Source organism: Cyrtonyx montezumae, unplaced genomic scaffold, assembly GCF_038088225.1.
Source record: "Cyrtonyx montezumae isolate F1298 unplaced genomic scaffold, pur_monq_1.0 scaffold_7, whole genome shotgun sequence".
Classification (NCBI taxonomy): domain Eukaryota; kingdom Metazoa; phylum Chordata; class Aves; order Galliformes; family Odontophoridae; genus Cyrtonyx; species Cyrtonyx montezumae.
In genome coordinates this window covers 9,630,190-9,651,252 of record NW_027072078.1, presented here as the reverse complement: position 1 = coordinate 9,651,252, position 21,063 = coordinate 9,630,190, and the positions used below count along the sequence as shown (strand labels likewise).

Below are 21,063 nucleotides of genomic sequence, written 5' to 3'. Positions count from 1 at the left end.
TCTGGAGCAGCCCTCATACATGTTCATTTGTACTTGTGCTATTCTCTGATACCTGGTTCTGTACAACTGCGGATGATGTCCTGTAGGTAAGCTGTTAAAATGTGATGTGAATACATTCTGTGGCCCACAGGTTATAAGGATCTGAACTTTGATGTTCTGGAAGAAATGAATGGATTGAGATAAGTGCAGTTAAACCAGGAGCATCCTTGTCGAGGGTATGTTAGCATTCCTTTTTTGAGGGTGCCTTTTCAGGTGCTGGGAAGAATTAGAAATCTTCTGTGGATTTTTTATGTACTTAATTATCTGAGTCTTGATAGCTGAGAGTATTTGGTGAAATGAGGAATTTTTACCATAATACTGACATGGGGATACTGACCTGTTGGCCTTTATAAAAAGCAGTGAGCTGTGCCTGGGATACCTCTAGCTGCATTTATGGGCTTAAATTTAGTGATGTGCATTTGCATGACCTCCATCTTGGGGCAGAGGTCCTTTACCAGTAAGAATGAAAATCAGCAAAAGTAATAAATGCGGGGTTTACTTCGAAGCTGTGGCCAGTGGTTGCCTGCAGATCTCTAATTCTGGACAACAAAGGGCACAATATTCAAATGAACGGAAAGATCAGGTTGGTGCCATGTGAAATTCACGTTTATGAATAATTAATTCTGCAATTAATATAGAAAAATATACTAGGCTGAGTGAACGTAAGACAGACTTCTACTTTTAAGCAGAAATGGGAGACTTGTCATGTTGTGGCAACTGAAAAGTTTACATTGCTGTGGAATTACTGTGCTGCTTGGTAAGTACGTGTACAGGTTTGAAACTTGGATGTCTAGAGAGCCTCATCTGCCTTATTTGGATTCCTTTATAAGGGGAACAAAGCGTTCCTTCCCAGCTCACACCACACATGTCTTGGCTTTTACATACTGTTCCTAACTTTGTCAGTGAATTGCAGAAGAAACTCTACGGACAAAATCTTCACTGGTAACAGCCCTGATTCTTCTGAACAGGTTAATTCAGCATGCTGAATGAGTGGAGGGATCTGTCAGAAAACCATGTGTCATTTTTGTATTTCTTTAAGGACAGTTACAGTGATACTTTTGCAAAGGGACTGTAAGTAAAAGAGCAGAGCGTGAGCCATGTTGTCATGAGCAATACTGCCTTGGACTCTTCCTTGTTTAGAGTAATAAATATTACAACTGTATGCGGTTCTTGGTTGTAACTTGGCTATAACTGTTGATTTGTACTTGGTTAACGTAGAAAGGATGGAACACTTATGTACCCATGTTTCCTTACAGTTTAAACTTCTGCACTAAAATGTCCTTTTAAATGTGTCCTTTTACATCCTGAGCTGTTGAAGGCAAAATCAGTCAAGGCTGGCAGTTATCCTTCAGGCACGGTGGCTTTAAAGACTGGCAGAGGCTTTTTTTTGTGTTTTGTCTGAGCTACATTCTGAGTGGAGCAAAAGATAACAATACAGCTTCCTGAATTTTATACTGACTCTTGTTTAGATCTCTGATACCTCTGTCTGTTCTGGTAGAATTTCACACACGTACACCCCCTCCCTACCTACTCTCTGATTCATGTTTATTTGCTTCACCTGCACCTCACTTTTTCATGGCACCTGTCCTGCATCTCCTCCTGGGTCTGTGTCAGACCTCCTTTGTCCCTGTGTTCTGTGGGGGAGCAGCTGCAGTGGCAGTGAGGAGAGATTCTCTTGGTCTCCATTTGTGCTTGCAACTGCAGCAGTTCTGGCTGTGTAAATAACTGGTCACTGCTGGACAATTCTTGCTTTGCTCCTGTGCCAAGTACAGGGAAGTCTCAAAGATCGTAGCTGCCAAACTGTCTTGGAAAACACTGGGCAGTAGTGTGCCTGTGTTTTTATACTGGCAAGACTGGTGCTGCTGTTCCTTGCCCAGCCTGAGCTATGTGAGCTTCTGCCAAGTGAAGTGGAGATGGAGCCTGTTCCACTTCTTGTTATGCTCAGTTGCTTCATACCCACACTAGAGACACCATGGCAGTCAGACAGCACTTGCTTTTCTAGGTGGAGCAGGGTGTCCCAGGGCTCCTGAGAAGATGAGGAAGAAGGATGCCAGAAGGCAGCAGAAGTGCTGGTGGTGTTTGTGTGCGCCTTCATGCTTGGGTGCCTGCTCAGAACAAGCTGAGGATTTCAGGTCAGTAGACAAAGGTTTGGAAATAACCTTGAAATGCATTGTCAGTTGTTGCAAACATAAAATAAACTAGGTTTTTACCTTTTCTCAGAGGTTTTCCCTGAGAGTAGCTTCAGGAGAGGCATTTTTTCACAAGCATGGAAGTTTAATGCCTAGTATTACTGCTTTTTTTTTTTTGATAGAATTTCAAAGAATTCTGGAGCAAAATGTGATGTTTTGTGTGGAGGGTTTTTTTTTTAAGTAAAATTAAATGTCAGAATCTTTAGACTTGCACCGCTTTGTTCTTATCAATGAAAGCATTTCTACTCTGAAGAATGGATCATTAGGAAGTGTCTTCTACGTGTTGAAGCTTAGAGCTGTGTCTGTTCATATAAACAGAGTGGTCTTCATAAAATCTAGCAAAAGTTAAGTATGTCTGTTGTTATCACTGTGGCATATTAGCTTTACTGACAAACAGAAGCATACTGTTCTCTTTATTAGTTTGAAATCCATGTAGTCCAAGGCTCATGTTTTTCCCCTTGGCTATTTCTCACACATTTGTCTTTCAAAGGGCAGTTTCTTAAACCTATTGGCGCAATAACTTGTGAAGCCAAATTTCAGACTATATTGCAACACAGTGACTATTTTCTTACCCATTTCTCTAAAGGCAAGAAATGTTTTCTTTCTGTGGAAGCTGCTGTAATGAACACCCTCTACTAATAGAATGAAGTGGGATGGGGAACAGCTTTTGAGTTTGAGGTTCTCCACTAAATGTGGGAAAGTGTTGATGTGTGAGCGAAGTGATTGCTGGCTGTTTAATAGGCATCTGTGAACCAACTGTAGAATCTCATTCTTTGCCCTTCAATTAGAAAGGGAAGAGGTTAGTGAGGCACAGACTCTGTGATCTGAAGTATTAATCTGTGCATCAGTGTGATGGTGCATCTCACCAGGAGTTGTTGGAAGAGTTTCCTGCTGCTAACTTTCCCACTGGCCCATGGAGTTTAAGCTCAGCCTTGCTCACATTTGCCTTATCCCTGGGAAGCAGCATGAGTTGATGCAAGCTAAGGCCTCCCAGAAGCCCAGTTAGGAGATCCAGTGTAGCCCTGGATGGAAAGTTAGGCTCGGTCACTTCTAGTTCAGGCCCTAGACTGAGTGTTCTGCAAGTTATGGATAAGTTTGTTTCATTTGTTGGCAACACAGCAACAAATGTATTATGAATAACAGAGTAAATGAATGAGACTTCATCTACATCAGCTGTAGCTGATGGATCTCCCAGGTCAGCTATGTAATGTTACTTGATTATCATCAGTGTCAGGTTTTCTGAAGGCTTGCTTTCTTGACAGGAGAATGTTTTTTAAACTCTTCTATGGGATCTGTACAAGCTTGGTTCATTCACACTGAATCTCCTCTTTGACATGTAGGAGATGATTTGGAAACCGTAATATTTAAGCATTTCCACCAATGGATAAAAATATTCCTTTGCTCTTTGCCTTGAGCACTGAGCTGGGTGATCAGCTTCAATTCAGTGAGCTCTGCAAGTCCCTCTCCTCCTCTGTTTCCTCCAACTACTCACATCTCTCACTGAAGAATGCCACCTTTCATGCTCCTACTGCTCTGCACCAGTCTGTGTGTTAGGGCTGTATGTGGTTCAGGCCTTTGAGCAGTCTGGCTGCAGTTCGTTAGAGGGTTTTGATTGAGACCGGATATGATAGCTGTTATCACCGTAGGGTGACAGTGGTCCAAGGTGACTTATTTCCATCCTCTTCTTAGGGAACTGTAAGCACAGTGATCTTCAATCCGTGCCTGTCATCCAAAGCAGTAGACCAGAACAGTGTGCAAATACAGCAATTCTGCTTTGAAATTCAGATATTTTTTTTTGTCTCTGTCAAAGTCTCTGAGGATCTATGGATCTTGAGCCCAGCTGATTAAAGGAGTAGAACTGGCCATTTATTATTTCAGCTAATAAAAGAGGATATTGTATATTAGGTTTTTCACATTCCAAGGCCCTAGCAGCAGAATGAAGGTTAAAGGTGCCCAATATGCACAATTAAAGAATAGAGTCTTTGTTTTTAGCATGGTATGCAGCTGGGGCAGGAGGAATAGGCCAGGAAATGAGAACCAGGTGGTTTGGGTTTGAATTTTTAAGACCAAAGAAATGACCTTCAAAAAAGGCTATTTCCTCATTCAGTAAAGAGAAGTTAATTATATGCAACACGTGAAGTTATTCTGCACATTTGTTTGCAGATGTTTCTATATATTGTTTTTCCACAGAAATAAAAAGGTGGTGATGAGCAGATATGTCTTAAAGCCTGCTGAAACATAGCCAGTGATTTCTGTAGCAGCAGCTTCTTAGTTAATTTTGACAAGAGCAGAAGGTAAGTGATATCCTGTGAGAAAAGGCAGAACTTTTGGTTTGCTGAAGTATATATTAGGCATTCAGCTGCATGTTTGTATTACTGCTAAATACTTCAGTAGTAATACTTCCATTGCATACCAGAAATCCTGTGTCAGTACCTGGAGAAGAAGACTTACACATAAGCAAAATCACATACATAATTGTTTATTGTCATTTTCTATTGTTTATTGTATCTATTTCTTAAGATATAGACACCATAGCTGGAACTATCAAGCTCAACGACCAGTTTTTCAGGTATACTTTTTACTTAAGCAGATTTGCTGAGTGTGTTGATCCCAGTTTATCAGGTTTTATTTTGCTTGTGATGAGCTGTGAGCTTGTTGTGTTACTAACAGAGCAGAGCAGTTGAAATTGCTACTAGGGCTCTGCAGAACTTTGTGCTGCAGCTGCTGTCTCCTCTTAGGGATGGGTTATGTCATAGGCTTTACCCTTTGCCTTAGGTGCTGCTTGAGAAGTGTATCAGGCTGAGGTGTAAAGCTGGCTGTGGCACAGGCCCTGGGGTGCTGCACTGTTCTGTGGCAGCGACTCATGCATGAGGGACTCAAGAAGCACTTTCAGGTGGTCGCTGAGGAGCTGCTGTTGCAGGATTCTCCTCCTGGAAGCTGTGCTTCCTGCTTAGCATTTGTATCATGGCTAGGGATGCTTGATATTCTACTCTGCTTTTTGCCTGTGCAAACTAATGCATTGTTAAGCATGTTCCAGAACTTGCTGGCATTAAGGCAAAGCATACTTTTTTCCTGTGAGTACTTGATTCTGAACCCAGTTTATCTTAATGAGGGAGCGTATTTCCAAGAATGGTTTTCCTTGTCTGCACATACACTGTGCTTTGAGAAATTGTTGGGAACGTTGTGTTTCCAGCACATGTGGTGTGATAGGCCTAGGGCAGCAACCGACCATGATTCATACAAGAAACTTGGCCTGGTTTGCACTAAGCTCTTCAACTCTAATCTGGTATTCTACTGAAGATGCCTGTGGTGGTGGTTTTATTCTTGACCAACTAAGTTTAACGAACAAAAAATACCTGTGACCACAGTGCTTTCCTGAGACTCGTCACCACCCTGTGTCTATTCTGATTCCATTGTTCTGTGCGTAAAATTGTAGTGGAATGTTCCTGCAACGTTTACATGAACAAAATTACATAATTACCAAATATCACATGCATTCCTGTGTATCATGTACTCACTATTTGTAGGAAGCTGCAATTGGTAAGGATTAGGCTGGACCTGTGGAGTCACAGTTGTATGGGATATGCAGTGGAAAAATTGAACAACAAACCAGTGGAAAAACAAACTGCCACCACGTTTGCCTTCTGGCATTTGTCACTAGCTGGATGGATGGCATCGATTTGGGGCTGTTGTTCACTTTCCAAGCAAGGGTTATAAGGCTTCTCCTGTGTCAGAGATGCCTCTGGGAGGGAAAGGGCTGAGCAACTGCAGTGAGGGATCCCTCTGTGGTATGGATACTGGCAGCTGGGAAATGGCTGGAGAATGTCTGTACTGTTATTGAAGAACTTCCTGACACATCTGTTAAAGGTTTTACCTTTTTCTCCTTTCCTTTGGATTTCTTGTTACCTGCGTCTGGAGGTTTGCTGCTATAGACTGTAGTTTTTTCCCATGAGAATGAACATGCATCTGGCAATAATATTGCTGTTAGTGTTGATGGATTCACAGTCAACAAACAACTTGTAAACAGGAGGTGCTTTATATTTATCCTCCCCTGTTTCAGGAACATGTTCTCTTTGCACTGTTAAGTTGTAGCTTTAGATTCCTCTCCAGTCCTCCGTGAACACCCCAGATGACAAACAATTGCTCCTAACATTTTATCTCACGCTTTATCTGTTTATTTTTTTTATATTGTTATACTAGTAGGGTTTTCCTCTCAAACTCAGTCCTTCTCTTAAGCTCACATCTATTTTATATGGCTTAAAAAACAAACAAAACTTCAGGTACCCTAACCAAGGCAGAAGTCCTGAGCTTTGCTTATAGTACCTTGTGCTTGTATCCAGTGCTGTTCTGCTTAAGCCAGAATGTGTTTCCTGAAGATGGGGAGCTAATAATTGGGCTCTTGCCACAGTGTTATGTGGAATAAGGATCTCAAGTAAACATCTTTACTTTCCTTTTTTTTTAATGCAGAGTTATGACACAGATGAGCCCAGAACGTTTTGTATGTTGTCCTGTCAAAAGTGGTTAGATTACGTGCTTGAAATTGGGCAAGTCTAGATATAGACAGGCAGCACAGCACTTCATCACCGAAGCACAGTGCTGGATATCGGGATTTCTGGTTCTGCCAAAGGGTTTGAGCAGTGACCCTATTGCTAGGCTTTTCTGTAAAGCAAATGGTATCAACTCACGGAAACCAGTCTAAGGGGAGTTAAAGGATTCTTCCATTGAGTGGAAGTGCCACCTCTTCATCCAGAGGTTTCTGTCAGAGAACAGGCTCTGGATAAAGCATAGGACTCAGAAAGGAAAGAGGATGAAAAGTATTTGGCATGGATATTATCTGCTTTTTTTTTTTGTCCTTTATCTGTGTTCATGCTGTAGTTACATGCAGTTACATGTAGTTCATGCAGTTACTTTGTGAAGTTTCCTTTTCACTGTCAATTATCATGCATCTCTTTAAGTTGATACTTCTCACCCAGGTTTTTACCAGATTCCATCTGTGGGAGGACAGCACTTAGCCTGGGGTAGCAGTGGGCTTAGTGCTGGTTTTAGGGCAGGAAGGAGCACCAGGATCCGAACCCTGAGCAAATGTGCAGGTGCAGCTCTATGAACAGCGATGAGTGGGGAAAATGCTGTGGGAGTGCCAGCTCCAGCACTTGGGCTGTGTACAGCAAGAAGTGCTGTGCCGGTGGTGCTTGTAGTCCCCTTCCTCTTCCTTCTTCCCATGACAGTGAAACTGAGCAGTGATTCATTTTCCCTGTTTTTTGCCATGATTGCAATGCACATTGGCAGCAGGGGTTCCTCCCTGCAGGCTGCCAATGAGAAGTCAGCAGGGGGCCTGGATGGTGCTGTGTGGTGCTTCAGCTGTCCTTTGGAGGCAGGTCCCCTTCCCTTCCAGGGCTTGGCTGTGTCTTGCTGCTGGGATAAGAAGGCTACTTTGGTGTTCCTTATTTCACATCAGCTACGCTGTGTTGCTGGAGTGAATGTGGGCCATCTGTTCTGATCCAGGAGAGCACAGCCTGCTGTCAGCTATCCTAAGCTGTTAGCAAATCAGCAGTGTGACATGGAGGACCCGCTAAGGAGTCTCACACTGAACTGCAGACTGTTCTGATTAAAACCAGGCTGTCCTACTTGGCACAGTGGCTCAGGAAGGTGCTGCGTAGTGGGGAGCATTCCAGTAATACCAGCATGGCTTTTCCTGCCTCTGACTGTGGCCTCCTCCCACCTCCATGCACATGGGTTTGAATCCATAACAAACCATTTGGAAAATTACAGCTTTCTTTAAAGGCAGTGCAGAAAGTCACAGCGTCACTGAAATACAGTGCTGAAACTTGTTGTTTCCTGCACGAGCGGAACTGCAAAACCTGCCAGGAAGCCCTGCGTGGTAGGGTGTGATTGGTGATACTCTGTTTATGGTAAATGTCAGTTATTTGTGCTGTGGTTGGACAGCGGGGTTGAGATAGATATGCGTTATTATATCATCAGTGCTAGCATGCAAGAAAAAAATGTTTGTAATGTGAAGAAGCCAATAAAAATGTATGTTGTTGTACATTCACAGTTTCGTTTTGGGAGATCACTGAGGAAGTTCTCATCTTGCACTTTCCCAGAGATCAAGACTGAACATTTCTGAGCTCTACACTGCTGCTTCATGCCACTGTTTTGGTACAGCACAGTGTTTTTTCATTCTCATTGTGCTCTAGGATTTAGGGAATTAGAGGGGAGCAAGGCAGCTGCATCATCAGCTTAGGAGCCCAAGCATCCCTGACCTGCTTTATTCTTGTGCTGTATCTGTGATTATGTCTGGAGATGTTAAGTGACATTTTCTGGAGCACAGCCATCAACCCAATCTTCTGATCTTGCAAGAGGATTGGGGAGGCATCTGCACTCAGGCAGAGCCTTACCATGTCCTTGAGGTACTGTGCGAGTGCATGGGCTGAAACTAGATTTTTATCATTGAACCAGGAACAGTGTGCTGTGCTATACTCCATCCTTCTCTGCATCAAAATATTGGGCAAAGTGGATGTGTAATAGCATACAATTCCAAAAGAACTAATTGTTTTGCTCTGCATATGTAAAGGATACTTAACTTTAAAAAAAAGAATAACACCAACAAATAGCAGACAAGTCCCTTTGTGAGAGCTCTAAAAGGATTCTAACAGTGAAAGACAAATCCATTTAACTTACTTAATCTTGGGACTTAATCTTGGGGTCCTGACTTTCCTTCCAGATACCCTCCAGTACCAACTTATGTAAATAGAGGACAGGCTTCTCATTTCTTAGAAAGGGAAGTTGGGTTGAGTTGGAAATACTTCATATTTTAGTCTCTTGGATCTCTGTCATTTGTTTATTGGGTACTCTCAGCGGTTCTTAGCTGCAAAGGCTTGGTTTTGGTGACGAGAGTGTCAGATGAAGCAATGTTGATGTTTGTAAGAGCAGAGTCATGTGCTGTCCAAAAATGTAGTACAAATAAAGTCAGGTACCCATAGGACCTTCTGTTCTGTGACGTTTTCCTGCCTGGACTTCACCAGTATCAGTATGTGCATGGACTTTCTGGGATGCATTGTGCAGGCATTGTGGCATCATTGCTGCTGAGGAGGTTGGTGCCTTTCCACCATTTCTCTCAGTCTCTGTGGCTTTAAGAGATGTGCCTGAGCTAAAGAGAATTTTTTTTTCCTTCCCTGTCAAAGCAATCAGATATTTATTCTGATGAATTATTGAAAACAGAACTACCTCTTGGAGAAATTGAACATGCATCGAAATCTTAAGAAAGTCTCCTTCCTTCTTTGGAAATGAAAAGGGGTTTTGGGTAGAAAATGCTTTGTTTTCTTTTTCTTTGGAAACATCCTTATTTGGCATCTGTAAAGCATTTACATTCCCTAGTTCTGGATCAAAGTCCTTTCATGGCTCATGTTACTTATTTCCTTTTTTAACTGAAGCACAGAGAGAAAAGTGGATTTTTCCTCCCCTAGGCTTACAGTATAAACCACTGTAAAAAATCAAATCCTGGTTTTTAGCAGGGAAGTAGAAAGAATGAAGAATAAAGCATCTCATGTGGTGTGCTTAAAACATCTCAGTGTACAGTTTGCAGAATCATCTATACACACGTGCTTCCAGAGTGAGTGCTGTTGGTAAGCACAAGTTTCTGTAGCAGTTACAACGCAAGCAAAGTAAAATTTAGTAAAAAGGTGACCGTGCTGCTGGATTTCTGTTGTTCCTCTTGTTCTAAAGGTCTGTGCTTTCCAAAGAGGAACTTTGTCCTCTTCAGCATGTGTTGTGGCTGGTGCAGTTGGCCAAGTATCCAGATGCAGAATGTGGCTGGACTGGGCTAGTAGAAGCAAAGTGCTGTTTTCCCTTATTGTTCAAGTGGCAGGATGGAATGTGGGTTTGGGAAGCTTATTTTTTGATAGAACATGGAATTCCTGAGTCAGCTTTGATGCCATCTCATTCTAAATTTCCACAGGGTAGAGGTGGTTTTGTTTCTGAAAGTACAACAAACTCTTTCCATATCTGCCTCTCCTGTTGATTCTGAGCCCTGCAGAGCTTGCTTTCCTGCTTACTTTCAGTGCTCTGCTGGCTATGCTTGTGGATTTTTGCCTGTTGCATGTAGATGTGTGGAGTTGAGCCCAATCAGCCCTTCCCAGTCTTCAGACAAGTTTCTAGGTTGTGGCCTTGTGTACTGGCTGTTTGTTGTTTCCAAGCATTGCTGCAGCAAAAGGGCATTTAGTAGCTGTTTCTGATTTATCTTGAAGAAAAAACTTGAGCATCAATCATTTCTAGCAAGGCCTATGACTAGCTTAGCTTGAGGTAAGCTCATATACTGTAATGCATGTACCCTCTGTTTGCCCCAGCTTTGTTCTTCTGAAAATGGATTGTAAATTCTCCATATTTCAATGTATTCTGATAATTTAATTGGTTTAGTTTTCAGACCTTCATCCTACAAGGTCTTAATGTGGTGTTGCCTTTCTGAAAGAGGGTAGACAGTGTGCTGTGTAGCATGTTTTATATGTAACCATAAAGCAATGCAGACTTACAGTCTGGTGGGCTGATTTATGTTTCCATTAGCTTTCATCCTGCAGATCTGAATTTAATCCAGACTTCCTTCTTCCAGAAATAACACTGGAGACACCCACTGTCACATCATTCTCCCTCCAGAGTTCTTGGCCACGTAACTGCTTTGATGGAAGGGAAAAGCCTCCCTTTGCATTATGAGCTAAACTCTTGACATCCAAGGGAAAACCACCGCGGTGCGGTTCCCTCCTTGGTGGCAACTCCATGTTAGTCACTGTGCACTCCCACACCCCTTCTAATTAAAATGCAACTCCAGGGATAGGATTTCTTGCTTCACATGGCCTGAAAATGTAACCTGGTGCTGGCTTGTGGGTTCTGTGAAGAGTCTTGCTGAGTTTTGGAGAAGGGTTTTGCTAGCAGAACAGTCCCAAGTTTTGCTTAGCTCCTAAAACTGGTGTTGGCCCTGGCAGAGGTTCAGACATAGCCCCTTCTCCCCCTCTGCACACCGAGGATGGTTTGATGTGGATTCCTAGCTATTCTAGCTCTTGCAATACTCCCTGCTTCTGTTACTGTGGCCTTGGACAGCTGACTTAGTTGTTTCTTTCCAAAATTGTCTCAGCTGGTAGATTTCATCACTGTTGGAACATGTGCATTGGTGGTGTTCTGGTGTCTCTACTTAACTACTGGAGAGCAGTGACAATTATCAGGTACTGAGAGGCAAAAGGATCAAAGGCTTGATGTCTTCCTTCATTAAAATAATTTCTGATGCAGCAGAGATTAAAACTTAGTATGTATGCAACACTGTTGTGCTGTATTAATGCAATGCTTCAGTGAATATGGGAGTGAGAAAGACTTCAAAGCTAGAGGTTACAAACAACGAATTGCTTCATGTTGTTTAAGTGAGAAGAGTATATAGAGATAGATGCTATGTTTTCCTTATTGACCAGCACTGTCCATTTAGCTGTCAGTGTCTTTTCCCAGTGGGTATGACTTGTTAGGTAAACACTGTACAATTAGGTGCTGTTACACTGAAAGGATTGCACAGGACGTTTCAGTGTGACAGAAGTCCTGCCACACAGAGACCATTTGAGCTGAGTTCTTGAAAGGTCAGGTGTGCTTAAAAGCGTAAGTCAGGGAGGAATAAAGATTTAGATTAAAAAAGGGGTACTTCAGAGTTGGTGAATCACATCAGATCATGAGCACTAGAAGATACTTGTGATTCTGTGGCTCTGTACTGCTTTTGAAGTCCAATTCTCCTCAGTTGGAAGGGAAAAAACATTGAACATTTTAAACTCATACATCGTTATCTTAAGCGCAAAGGACTCCTGAGAATATTTCTATGGCTTTTTTTTAATATTCTTCAGTTCCTGTTTCCCCTAGAAGATGGATGCGGGAGATTAAAGGTCTCACATGTAGTCATAGATGGAATAGGACTGAGAAAACTTAAATAGTCAACTTCCCTCCCACTAACTTGGTTTTGGTCACCCTTTCTCCTGCCCATTTATTTATTTTTCTTCTTTTCTGATGAAAACCTTCAAGCAGGACGAAGGAACTTGATATTTGACAAAACACAAGGACAGGAGATGAAGTTTAATAACCCAAATCTTTCTTCCTAAGGTAGCAAGCAGTACAGCCTTTTTCTCCCCCTTGTCCTGTCCTCTCTGTGTGGTGTAAAACCTTCTCCAAAGCCTTTGAAAATCAGTGTGTCTTTCTGCTGACTTAACTGATTTCCGGATGGAGCACTGGGCTATGTGACAGATTGCTAAAAATTTTCTTGCAGATTGCTTTCAGGGATGGTATAGATAGGTATGTGTTTGCACGAGCCACTCACGTATTACGACAGCTTAATGCCTTCCACTGTCAGTGAAGTATGTTGTTGGGGAGATGCACAGACTAGTGTAACCAGAAAGGAATTACTCAGCTGTCTAGCTGTCACCTGCCTTAATACTTCACTTGTTTTTTGTGCAGATATCTACAAGAGAGGTGCTAGCAAAGACAAACAGTGCAGACACAATAACATTTGGGGAAGTGTTTATTCCTTTTTTGGTTAGTGCAGCACAAGGCTGTAAGAGTTATGAGTTCAGCTTCAGATTTATTGTTTCCAGATTTGTTGTAGTGATGCTTATACGTCTTTCTAATCTGACTCCCACAGGGGAGGGGAAGAAAGCTCAGTAGGATGTGTGCGCGCTGTTGTTAAAGGATAGACAACAAGAAATGACCAGAAATGTGCTAGGTATGCTAGAAATCCTCAGAAATGATTGGTGATAACAAATGACTCTTCTGCTATCAGTTCTATCTTTCATCTGTGCTCAACAGGAGCACTGCTAAGGGGTATGTCAAATGTATTTCCTTGAATTTCTTCATGAGGCGGATGCCACTTGATTGCAGCAGGTCTGACTTGGGAGAGCAAAATGAAGCAGAGCTTCTGCTGCTCAGCTGTGCAGCAGGGCAGGAACAGGAGGTGGTGGTGCAGACTTTGGCTGCCTTTGAGCGACCACATCCTGTCAGGCTGTGGAAACATCAGACTAATGTAGAGATCTGTCTGAGATGTAGACGTGCGTGTGGGAATCTGGCAGATAATTTGCAGATGCATTTGTATTCCTGCAGGAGGAATTCCTGGTGCAGAGAGAGCTCCTGCCCTCACTCTTGCTCTGTCTCCTCACCCACTTCCCACCCACATCCTCATTCTCTGTAGCATTTAGGTATGGTGCAGACAGATTTATTTCTACAAGGGTGTTTTCCTTTCTTCTAGTGCTGTGCAGGAAACGCTGTGTGTGGCACAACAGAGGTGGTATCTCCTACCTAAATCATTGTCCAGACCAAGACTTGCAGTGTTAGCCTACATGGGAGTGTTGCATAACAAAGGTATAACAGAGCTAATGAAGGACAGATTGGTTGTGATGATGGTTAAATTCTGTTGAAGTTGTGTGTTGAAATCGAAGTGTTCGCAGGAACTTCACTGAGCCCAGCGGGTATGGGGAAGCAGGGTGCTTTCCGACACAAACCCTGAATGAGGAAGCGGTGTGCTGGGCCTGAGTGGCTGCTAGTGGCAAATGGTACTCATCCACTGTCAGATGGAACTGAAGGAACTTTCTTTTTACTGTTTATAAGTATAGTTATGTGTGTATGAAGGGGGTTGGAGGCGGAAGGCCTGTGATAGCAGACCAGTGTGCTACAGGACCTGACTGTTGTGGCCAACAAATTGGGAAATCTCAGTACAGAGAGATGAGAAATATTTGGGGGAATTCTGTTCTTCGTTGATGTTGGCCAGAAATTCCCTAAGCACAAACCTGAAGGCTTCGTATTCCTGTTTTTGTTGTGTGTGTTTGTGTTTCCCTCCAAGCACAGAGCACAAAAGGAGGTGCACCAGCCAGCTTGAGAAGGTTTTTTTCTCTTTCCCCATCAGACCTGGTGTGGCTTTCTCCTTTCTAAGTACAGTTTTAATCCAAGTCTACACTGTCTGGCAAGATGAGGCATGTTGTCACTAAGGTGCTGCACACTTGTTTTGGTGATACTTGTTAATGTGGGAGGTCAACATAATTTTACCAGTTTGAGAGCTACAGACGTGGCCGTTACTTAGAAAATTAGCTCTGGTTATGAATGTTTTTGTGCCCTTTATTTCTCAGAAACGACTGCTGACTGTAACTGCATGGAAATGTGCTATGAAAGTACTGTTAGACGAGCTGAGGCTGAGAAGTAGAGTAAAACAGCCCAACTGTTGAGTCAGCTCAGAACAACATGGTAGCTTGGAGCCTCTGATGTAGCTGCCTGTGATAGCTTGTGAACAGGAGGGGAGGATGTTGTACTTTGAGAGAGATCTCAGACTACTTTACTGTGATGATAATAATGGCTGATCTCTGCACTTCATGCAAATGCCATTTTAAACTGGTGGTGTACATATTAAGATAAAGACTTCTTTAAAATGAGTGCTGCTCCTCTAATATAGGGCGTGAGCACTTTTCATGTCATACCTGACAAGTTTAACTTCAGGGACGACTGTGATGAATGTGAAGTCCTTACAAATAGGCCAACTAAAAGAGCTCAGTGCAAGAAGTCCCCCTCATTTTCTCTTTTTTACTGCTTTCAGCTGGAAGCAACTTCTGCTTGCTTCTGGCCTCTGTGTGGTGAGCTTGGGTTGCTGCAGAGCCTGGGCAGGATTATCGCCAGGCTGAATTTCTGGGTTGGATCAGTGGGGCAGAGCAGTTCCTTAGTGAGCGTTGTGACACAGAGCAATCTGCTGCTGTGAGTGCCATGCTGCCGTGAGGAATACTGCAGGGGTGCAGATATTGAAAGGAAAAGGGCCTGAGTTCAGACAAATCGAACGGCTCCTGGCTTCCATCTTGCTGCTCTCTTATTTTTTACTTTTCGTTAAGGATCTAGTGTACAGGGCCACGGGCTTTCTGTTAAGATTTCTTTAGACACGGAGTCAAAACGCAATTTCTATGTTGTTTTAATTCCCATTTTCAACGATACCGTGGAAGCCCGAAGCTAACATCTATTTTCTTCGTTTTTTCTAACAGCTCGCAGTCGGGTCAAAAAGTCACCGCGCCGCTACGCCGTCCGCGTCCTGGGGCGAGGGGATGCGCGGGGCCACACACCCCGAGCGCGGCGGGGCCGGGCGGCGCGCAGGTGCCCGAGGCCACCCCGGGGCGCTCAGGGCGGGCTCCGGAGGCGCCGTCCCCGAACGCCGCCGCGCGGGACAGCGCCGGGTCCGCGCCGCCGAGGCAGCGGGTGGCGGCGCGAACAAAGGCGGCGGCAGCGCGGCCCTCGCGAGGCGGCCCGCCCGCTCCCGCTTCCTGGGCTGGGCCGCGCCGGGCGAGGCGAAGCGAGCCGACCTCCCCGGCCCCGCCCCGCCGGCGCGGAGCCGGAGCCGCGGCAGCAGCAGAAGCGGCGCCGGTCGCGGGGCGCGCGCGCCGCCCGTCGTCAGAGCTGCATGTGCGCGGGAGGAGCGGCGGCGGAGGAGGAGGATGGCCGTGCTCAAGCTCGCCGACCAGGTGGGCGCCGGGCGGGGAGGGAAGCGGCGGGGCCCGGGCCGGCGATGGGCCGGGAGAGCGCTGGCCGCCTCCGGGGCGGCCCTCGGCTGCGGCCCGCCCGGGGGGACGGTGGCTCCGGGCGGCCCGCGGTTCCGCCCGGCCGAGCCCGCTGTCCGTCAGGGCTGCGGGAGAGCTGCGGCTCGAATCGGGTAAATGGCGGTCGGCTGCGAGCGGTGCCCGGGCGCTTCTTGTCTCTGGAAGCGAGGAGCCCTTAACGTGTGTTGTCGGTGGGTGTTGCGGTCCGCGCGCACCGCTTTATCTGCGTTCTCGGCCGTCTGTTGCTCGGCCCCGTGCCCGCCGTGCTGCGTGCGGCACTGCCCGGCCCCGGGCTGCTGCGAGCTCCGCGCCGTGAGGTCTGAGAGGGAAAAGGGGCGAAGCGGCTCCTGGACGGAAAGCAGCGCTCTGCGTCCCAGCTCTGTTCGTAGCGCATCGCTGCGCTGTGGGACGCAGTGTCTGCGGGCTGCCCGCCTCGCGTCTGCCGGTCAGAGTCAGAGATACGTGTGTTGTGGAGGACTGAGGCTGTGTCGTTTCAGTGCTTCTTGTCTTTAAAAAGTCTACTGACTGCCCGTGGGCTCCCGGCCCGCCTGCGGCGGTGCGACAGGCCAACAGGTTTTCTTTGTGGTTATCAGTCTCTGGTCACCTACCCAGGGACGGGCTGCTCCGTCGGAGCGCTTCCTTCTGGATCCCGGCTGATTTTTCCTCAGTTTCTTCACCAGATCCTCTTTCACTTCCTTGGGATCAGAGCAGCTCCATGCTGCCGTGCAGTTCCTCGCTGGGTGCTCAGCCTGCCATGCTTGGAGCTCAGGTACCGTACTGAAGCTGCCTGATCCAGCTGCAGCTGTTGGAGGTGAAGTGACCGCAGCCGTGTGTTTACAGGTGGAGCTGGAGTGAGAGGAGCGTGCTGAGCATGCTGGGGTGCTCTATGTCTGTACTACAATCTGCCTGCACTTGGGTTTTCTGGGGCAGTTTCTGCTTTCCTTCCTGCTCTGGAATGTGGAGTGAGCTGAGCAGCGATAGCTTGCAGTGATTCAGGAAACTGCTTCTTTTGGCTCAGATGCAGGCAACCACAGCTGGCTGTGCTGGCAGCACCCTGCAGTGGGGATTGCCATGCATGGGGTGCTGCTGTGGTTGTGACCTGGGCTGCACTGCGTGCAGATGTTCTAGGTGAGTTTGGGATGTTCAGGGAAGGCCAAGTGAAACCAGCCACTCCTCCTGTCTCTGGCTGTGATTCTGCAGCACTTGCAGCTCTGTGACCAGGGCACTTTTATGGGAAGGAGAGGTTACAAATCCCAACGCAGTGTGCTTAAGCACGTTTTTCTTGGTACTTTGTTTCCTCCTTGCTTTCCTTGCTATTCCTTATCCACAGCATCTGGTAGAATACAGAGCCTTCAGGCAGCTGATAAACCAATCCCAGGCTTGAGTATAGACAGGCAGACTTCCCTTATTGTTTCTGTATTGCTGCTGGAAGATGCCAAGGTATCGCTGTGCTTAAACCTCCAAAGAGATGATCATTGCTGTCTATTTAAGTTTGAGAGCTCAGTTTCAGACTGTGGCACATTTTATTTTGAGTACGTGGGTTACTTGAACTTGTTTCCAAGTGGGCACAACTGCTAGCTCATCCACTGTGCCCTGAGAAACCCTTAAATCACATAACCACAGGAAGTGCATCTCTGCCATCGTTCATTTCTGTGTAAATTTCCTCCAGGTCTGTCTGCCTTCAGTAACCCCCAACAGTCCTTTTGAATGGCTGAAGGTTATATTGACAGCAACCTGAACTTATTCAACACAAAGGTTAAAATGCTGCAATGATGATGTGCAGTAATAAAATAAAAAAACAACAAAAAAAACCACATTCCTATTGTCATAGAAAAGTACCACAAAACGTATTCAAAACCTTAAAACTTTATTGTTGTGGTTTTTTTTCCACCACCTTTGCAATGAATATTGATTACAGTGAAAATATGTTTTTCCAGCTCTAAGAGTTGCTGCTCTGTTGCTCTTCCTCATGAGTCTTCTCTCCTTTCACCACTGTTTCCCCAAGTGCTGTGGCTGCTTCTCCAGCAGCCTGGGTTCTACTGCTGGCATCATTTGGATGCTCTGATTCCTGAGAGCCATTTGTATGTTTGCAGACTTATCAGGAGAGAGCCTATTAGCTGGAGTCCTGCTGAATGCACCTTTAATCCACGGGATTTCCACTGATGGCTTTGGACAGCAAGTGCACTGACAGGTGGTAAAACATCACACAGTCCCACTTCCTGGAGGCTGCAAACACCTTTCCCTAGCCTGGCTGCTGGTGTCTCTGGCCCTTATGAGCATGTATGGGGGTAACAAAACCTGAGTTAAGTGGTTGAGGCATGCAGCGAGGCTGCTGTTAGCTGCAGAGCCTTGTCGTCCCCAGTGGGTGAGAGTAGTGGAGCCAAAGGGGCTGTTTCTTTGACTTTCCCAGGCACTTTCCTGGGTCTGACAGTTCTTACTGACCATCAGGATTGGTTTCATTACGGCCACAGAGAGAAGCAGCACTGAACAGATGTTTAAAATGATTTTAAACAGATGTCAGTAATCATAAAAAAAAAATGCCTGGGAAAAGGCTGGGCTTGATCTGTGAGATGAAGAAACAGTAACAAATAATCTAACAGAGCTGATTACATTTCCAAATGATGGTGCTGTTAACTTATTTCAGAATTGCTCAGGTGGTGTGGCTGTCTCTCTCACTGCTCCCAGACAAGGAAGGTATCTCAGAAGGTGCCCCTGATTTGTTGTGCAATGTCAAGATGGCAAACCTGTGCCTGGTGCGCAGCTCACAGACCAGTCTGTGGGGTCCTGCTTCCCTCTTCGCAGTGTTGCTTGGCAGTGCTGAGCTGTGTGTTAACGTGGGCAGCACCCTGCCCCGTGGAGCTGTGTGCAGGGTAGGTGTGACCAGGCTGTCACACATCTTGTGACTGTGTTCTCTCTCCAGACCTTCCCTCACCAGTCCCTATCCCTTCCTGCAGGGCTGTTGGGAGCTGCAGGACAGTTTTGCTAGCTGGAAAGCTCGGGCTAAGCAATTCCCCCAGCTGCAGCCTGTGGCCTCAGCCTGGTTCTGGCTGCTGCTCTGGGACGTGTAGCAGCCTGTTGCTGAGCCCTACAGCCACTGATGGGTGGGAATAAAAGCGTTGCAGAATTACTTTCAGAAAAGGGAAATCATTTTGCAGTTTAATCCAAGGGTTTGAGGTCACTACTAAAGTTTGCAAGGAGCTGGTCAACAAATTGCAGCATTTATTTGTGGCTGGGTAATTGTGATGTTCTGACAAAGTGTGTGCTTTTTGATGGTGGATGTCTGCATTTGTTTTGCTTTAAGGGGAAGAAGTCGCTCCTGTCTGCAGCTGTACAGCCAGAAATGGAGGCTGTTTGCATGGCCTTGCCTCACAGTGCTGAAACTCTGAGCCTAGCATGAGCTTCCCTGGCTGATGTTTGTGCTTTGTGTTACGAGCCAGCTTTATGTGCAGACATGCGTTCCTGTGCTGGAATGATTTGTAATGGCTTGCTTCTGAATTTTAAAGGAAGTGCTTGGGAAATGCCCCCTCCCTTCCCGCAGCTGTGTGCTGCTGCATCCCTAAGAAGAAGGATGTACAGCTGTGGTGGGTGAGCAGCTCTGACAGATGCACCTGACTGGAGCTGTGTGCTGAGCTGGGGAGGCAGCTCTTTGCGTAAAGAAGTTGGTTTCTCATGAAAAACACCTGTGGTATTGAATGATGTCTACATGGGGTTTCTGCAAGAGCTGTATCTTGATATCTTCAGTGGCACAAAAGTCTGCAAGTAACCAGTATGACAGGTAACTTGATGTTTAGGCATTGCCATTTCTCTTCTGGCATATTCTGTGAGCTCATCTTATGACCTGCTTTTTTTTTTTTTTTCCCCTCATGTTGCAGCTGTTATAACTTCAGAAACTTGTTGCTTTATCCAATGGTTTTTATCCACCCAAAGACTTTGAGCAAAAGATGGCATGGTGCCTCCTGTGTTGCACACCTGTAGCTGGTGTCTCTGTAAACAAAGTATTTGCTGTAGAGAGAAACAAGAGCAGAAACCATGTAACTTAAAGACTTTTAATAGCACAAAGGTAGACATGAGGAATTGCTGCCCTCCCTGGCTGTGGACCCTGTCCTGGCTCCCCATCCTCAGAGCTCTGTTGGCTCTGGGCTGACTCTTGGGAGCTTATGGCAGCATGCTGGTGGTGGCACCTGTGGCTCTGTTTGTGGTTAAAGTTATTTTTTCCCTTACTTGTAACAGACAGAGATGGGCAATGTGCGCTCTTCACCGTGTTTTCGTTCTCCCCTTTCTAGCTGTGTGTCAGCAGGGAAACGCAGGGCTTAGAGGCTGAAGCCTGCAATGGTACCAGTAAAACACAGATTTGTTCAGTGTGTTCTTTAGTTGCTTAGCATGCAGTGTGTAAAACGAGAGAACAAAGGCCTAAAATACCCCGTATTGTCTTTGTGCTTCCAGCTGCCTTAATACGCTTGCCAGTTGGACATTCAGCATTTATTTCCAATTTAAAATCAAGAGAGGGATTTATTTAGTCATTGACTCCAGGAAAATATCCAAAAAGCCCCAGTGGCCACATGGGTACAGTGCCAGAGCCCATAAGCATCCTTTCTGCCTGAACAGTGCACATAGGTGAGCGGCCCGGCAGCCTGCTGGGGGCGGGCAGTTGTCCTCCCCACTGTCAGCGAGAGCTGGGTGCTCTCTGGCTGAGCTGAGGCTGAGGACGTGGCAGGTGGCAGTGGGAACCCAGCCCCACGTGCTGCTTTCTGCGGGGAATCGCTGGCTGCCCGGCTCCCTGCGCTCTGCTGGTGCCGTTTGTGCTGCGTGGGCTGATGCCAGTGTTAAAGTGTTGCAAGGGAGGAAACAAACGGTGGCACATTGTTTCATAGCACTGTGTTAGCAAACAGCGTATTTCGATATTGGCTCTGTAGTGCGTGAAATAAGCGTTGTAGCTAAGAGAAAATGCTGTCGAAGGAAATGGTTTCTAGGTCACTTGAGAGGTAGAAGTTTATTCTGGTTGTTGGCAGTGGGCGGCTAAGCCTGTGTCATGGGCTTAGCGTTGTTCTGGCAGTGCGAATGGTAAAGATGAGATCAGCCTTTTGTGTGGCAGTGCCACTTGTTTACATTAAGCAGCCTCATAGTGTGGGGCTGTGTGACGCTTGCCTGCTGTGCATATAAAAGCTGACTGGGTTCAGAGAAATGGAGGTAACTTCTCAAACAGGGAAGTTGCTGTCAGTGGACAGGGTGGTGCTCCTGGGCATGTTCACACAAGGTCTGTTTCA

At 45.8% G+C, this 21,063-nt stretch overlaps 1 protein-coding gene across 4 annotated transcripts in view; it reads left to right on the top strand.

Moving 5' to 3' along the window:
- The first annotated feature begins 15,599 nt into the window (after positions 1-15,599).
- Positions 15,600-21,063, top strand: part of ANKRD44 (ankyrin repeat domain 44) — a 111,482-nt gene continuing 106,018 nt past the window's right edge. For all 4 annotated transcript variants that reach the window (XM_065750909.1, XM_065750907.1, XM_065750908.1 and 1 more), the window contains exon 1: positions 15,600-15,724. In XM_065750909.1, the coding sequence (XP_065606981.1) occupies positions 15,698-15,724 (27 nt within the window). In that variant the 5' untranslated portion in view covers positions 15,600-15,697. The remainder of the gene's footprint in view (positions 15,725-21,063) is intronic.